The sequence below is a fragment of the Microtus ochrogaster genome, linkage group LG1 (assembly GCF_000317375.1).
Source record: "Microtus ochrogaster isolate Prairie Vole_2 linkage group LG1, MicOch1.0, whole genome shotgun sequence".
Classification (NCBI taxonomy): domain Eukaryota; kingdom Metazoa; phylum Chordata; class Mammalia; order Rodentia; family Cricetidae; genus Microtus; species Microtus ochrogaster.
Window position 1 is genome coordinate 2215103 of NC_022027.1, and position 3674 is coordinate 2218776.

The 3674-nt window shown below is 57.8% G+C and overlaps 1 protein-coding gene across 2 annotated transcripts in view; it reads left to right on the forward strand.

Moving 5' to 3' along the window:
• The first annotated feature begins 655 nt into the window (after positions 1 to 655).
• Positions 656 to 3674, forward strand: part of Tle6 (transducin like enhancer of split 6) — a 9950-nt gene continuing 6931 nt past the window's right edge. Inside the window, exons 1-6 of one of the 2 annotated variants that reach the window (XM_026785080.1) lie at positions 656 to 747; positions 982 to 1010; positions 1251 to 1330; positions 2312 to 2373; positions 2714 to 2759; positions 3140 to 3181. In XM_026785080.1, coding sequence (XP_026640881.1) covers positions 1286 to 1330; positions 2312 to 2373; positions 2714 to 2759; positions 3140 to 3181 — 195 coding nt within the window. In that variant the 5' untranslated portion in view covers positions 656 to 747; positions 982 to 1010; positions 1251 to 1285. Of the gene's footprint in view, positions 1011 to 1250; positions 1331 to 2311; positions 2374 to 2713; positions 2760 to 3139; positions 3182 to 3674 lie in introns of both variants that reach the window. The other variant, XM_026785081.1, reaches the window with a different exon arrangement.

Consider the following 3674-nt stretch of genomic DNA (forward strand, 5'->3'; position numbering starts at 1 on the left):
TATGTAGACGGATGTCTTGTCTGCATGTATGTGCGCACCTTGAGTTCAGAGCCTCTGGAACTGAAGTTACAGATCACTGTAGGGCCGCCACCTGGGTGCTGGGATCGAACCAGGGTCCTGTGCGGCGGCTGCTCTCAACTGCTGAATTCTCTTTAACTCACCCAGATTAAAAGGAAATTTATTCGTGTGTGCGTGTATGGGTGTGCGTGTGTGTGTCTTCCAACATGTGGGTCCAATGGGTCGAACTCAGATCAAAGGTCTTGAATGTATCACTGCCACCTGCTGACCCCTCGCATGCCCCAAATATTCAGATTTACCCACTCTGAAATCCTCTCCCAGCTTCCAAACAGCACCGGGAATGCGGGGGTTAAACCGAGGCCTGGAACTCCGTGATTGACAGCCGGGCCACAGGCTGAACAATGAGCAGCTGGGATCGCGGGCCACGTGGGCTTGCGGCCTCCTGATTGGCCAGCACCTGCTGAGGCGGCTCGTGCAGCCCCGAGCCCACGTGCACCAGTGGCCTGGGCCCTGCTGCTTCTCTGTCTGGGTGCAGGTGGGAGCGTTGCTTGGGGCGGGGCCGAGCGGGGCGGGGTCGGAGGGGTCAAATGGCCGGGGGCCCAGCAGGAGGGGCTTCCCTCTGGCCTGAACTTGGCTGACCTCTGTGGCTTCCTCTGGGGTCCTAGGGGCCTCCCAGTCCTCTGAGGTGGTGCGTGGGGGCAGCCCGCTTCCTGCAGGCAGTTTGCGCGGGTGAGGGAGGAGAGGGAGCTGGAGGGGCGTTGACCCGCACAAAACTGACTTCAGCGGGGAGTTTGCCCATGTTGAGTGATGGGAGAATGAACCAAATGTCGTTTCTCTTGTCTCCTAAGTTCTTTTTTAAAAAATGTTTTCCGTCTGTGCCTGAGTGTTTGTATATATATGTACCCCACGTGCATGCTTTATTTGTAAGCCTGGCAAACTCTTACTCATCCCTCAAAACCCTAGGCGACTCACCACATCCATGACTGCTCCCGGTACGTTTTCCTTGGTATCCGAAGGAATGAGCCCCCCCCGCCCCCCCAATGCTTACCTGGGGGCGGTGGTTCTGGAACCGTAGCCCCTGCAGTAAAGACGGGGCTTTGGGGATGCAGAGAGCATGGGGATGAGGGAGGAGGCTTCCTCCGCAGCTGGGTCCTGACCCTGGGGAGACTACAGAGATGGACGGTGGTCGGTGGTCGGCTTTTCCGTCTAAACCCGAACCTGCCCCTCTGCAGGACTCGCCAGATTTGTTACTTCCACAATCTTCTAGATGACTTCCTACAGCCAGAACAATGGCAACGCTGGTGGAATTTTGGTGAGAGGTGGTGAGGGGCCGCGGGGTGGGGTTGCTTGGGGTTTTGGAGACCGAGTCTCAGGGTGCCAGCCTGGTCTGGAACCCGCAGCAACTCTCGCAGACCTAGCTAGGAAAACAGCCCCGCACAGTGTCTGCACCTGTGACTCCGCTGCGCAGATGAAAATGAGCGGTGAAGCCCGGGCCTGCTTTCCCAATGTCAATCACCTGGACTTCACCTGGTCCAGAAAGCAGGGGTGGGCCTGCCTACTGGGGCCCAGGTCAGGCTGGAGCCCCGCCTAGAATCCCCCTGTGAAGGGCTGGGGGTGTGGTCAGGGTGGAGCCCCGCCTAATCCCCCTGTGAAGGGCTGGAGTTGTGGTCAGAGTGGAGCCCAGCCTAGAATACCCCCAGTGAGAGGCTGGGAGCTTGCAGTGCATGGTCAGGGTGCAGTCCTGCCTAGCATGCTGGTCCTATGTTTAGTTAACACTATTGTGTGATTAAAGTTGGTGCGTGCCTTTAATCCCAGCAGTCAGGAGGCAGAGGCAGGCAGATCTCTGAGTTGGAGGCCCGCCCAGTCAGGACTATATAGTGAGACCCTGTCTGGAAAAACACACAGAAAATAAGCTGATATTCCCTGCTCCCTCTCCTCCCTCCTCCCTTCTCTAACGGTCAAGGCAGTGTTAGGCACAGGTCCGCTCTGAGTTGACGCCAGCATGTGGGTCGTGACCCCCTTGAGATCATATTGGATATCTTGTGTATCAGCTATTTACATTGTGATTCCCAACAGTAGCAAGGGAAGAATTCTGTGGGTGGTGGTCGCCGCAGCATGAGCATATGCCGTCTTAAAGGGTCCCTGAGAACCAGGGTCTAGATCTAGAAGGCTCTACCATTTCCCCTTTATGGCTGGCCCTGTACCCCGAGAGTTCAGGGCTTCAAGAACTCAGGGGCTGTCTGGGAGCTGGGAGTGCTGCAGACTTTATGGTTCTGACCTTTGACCCTTCCAGCCTTCCAGCTTGTCCGAAAGGTACTCCTCCATCATCAAACAGATGCCGGAGGAACTGGACAGGTGAGGTTTCCCTGGGGGGAGGGGGCGCATCCTGGGGTGGGGGCGGCCAGAAGCAGGCTGATTTCTAGTGATGTGTCCTTCGGGTTTGTTTTCAAGCTGGGGTGTTGATTTTGTAGCGGTGTGCAAAAGGATGGCGAGTTCCAGGTCTGCCTGGGTCACCCAGCCACCAAATCCTGTCCCCAGATAAGCAGTGGCAGATGCGTGCTTTTAATGTGCACACTCCCTGTGCCAGATAGAAGGGTTTGGGTGGCACCCTCCTGTGGCCCTCCCGGGGTTCTGCCCCAGGGCAGGTCGGGGGTCTGTTTCTAGAAGGATGCTCAACTGCTTTCCCCACCATCAGTGTTCTCTCTGAGATGATGATCCAGCTAGACAACATCTCCATCTTGGTAAGCTACCCCAGCGTCAGTTGAGAGGCAGTAGCTGTGCCCGGGGGTGTGGGCAGCAGGGAGGAGGCCTGTGTGTGCACTAGAGAGAGGAGGGGAGGTTGGCAGAGGAGCGGGCAGGGCCTGGGAGGCTGCAAGAGAGAGTTGGACTTGATTTCCCATTGAAAAGGATGTAGTAATATTTCATTTAAAAGCAGAGTTAAACACCTGGTGACTGGCCCAGACCAGTCGTCCCAGCCCAGGGAGGTGGAGGCAAGCGGGAGGATCAAGGCCAGGCTGGGCTCCACGGGCCTCTGTTGTCTCAAGAGTAAAGGAACGGGATCATAGAGGTGAAGGGGTTTTCTCAGGGACACAGACCCACCCCTCATCTGCTGTGATTTCAGGTAAACAAAATCAATCAGTCCTTCGAGGAGCATCACAAGCAGGTGAACTGGAGCTGGGGACCAGAGCAGGGGTGGCGGGGTGGAGGTGGGGAGCTGGAGCCTGGTGATCAGTGTCCTGGGAGGGGAGGGGTGAAGAGAGGATTCCAGGGTCTTTGACTCCAGGGAGGTGAGAGCCACCCAGGGTTGCAGACAGGTAGGAGGGAGTTGATTCAGAGTGCTTATACCTACCTAGCTGTGGCTCATCCTATGCCCGGGTCCCAGGTGCCCCGGAGTTCCTGGGTCTGGGTTGCACATGGTTCCCAAGCATGAGCTGGAGACAGGCCTTCGGAGGGGCTCCCAGCTCCTCCCCCCCTTCCCCCCCCTCGCCGCCCCAGCCAAGGCACGTGCGCCCTCATCCGCCTCCCCTCCTGCCACCTGGCCTCTTTCTCAAGGGCACTGGCAGGAAGGAAGCGCTGCCCAGGGCCAGATGTCACTGGTGGGCAGCCAGGGCCAGGACTGCAGCTCAGTGGGGGTGGGGATAGGGCAGTGGCGGGGG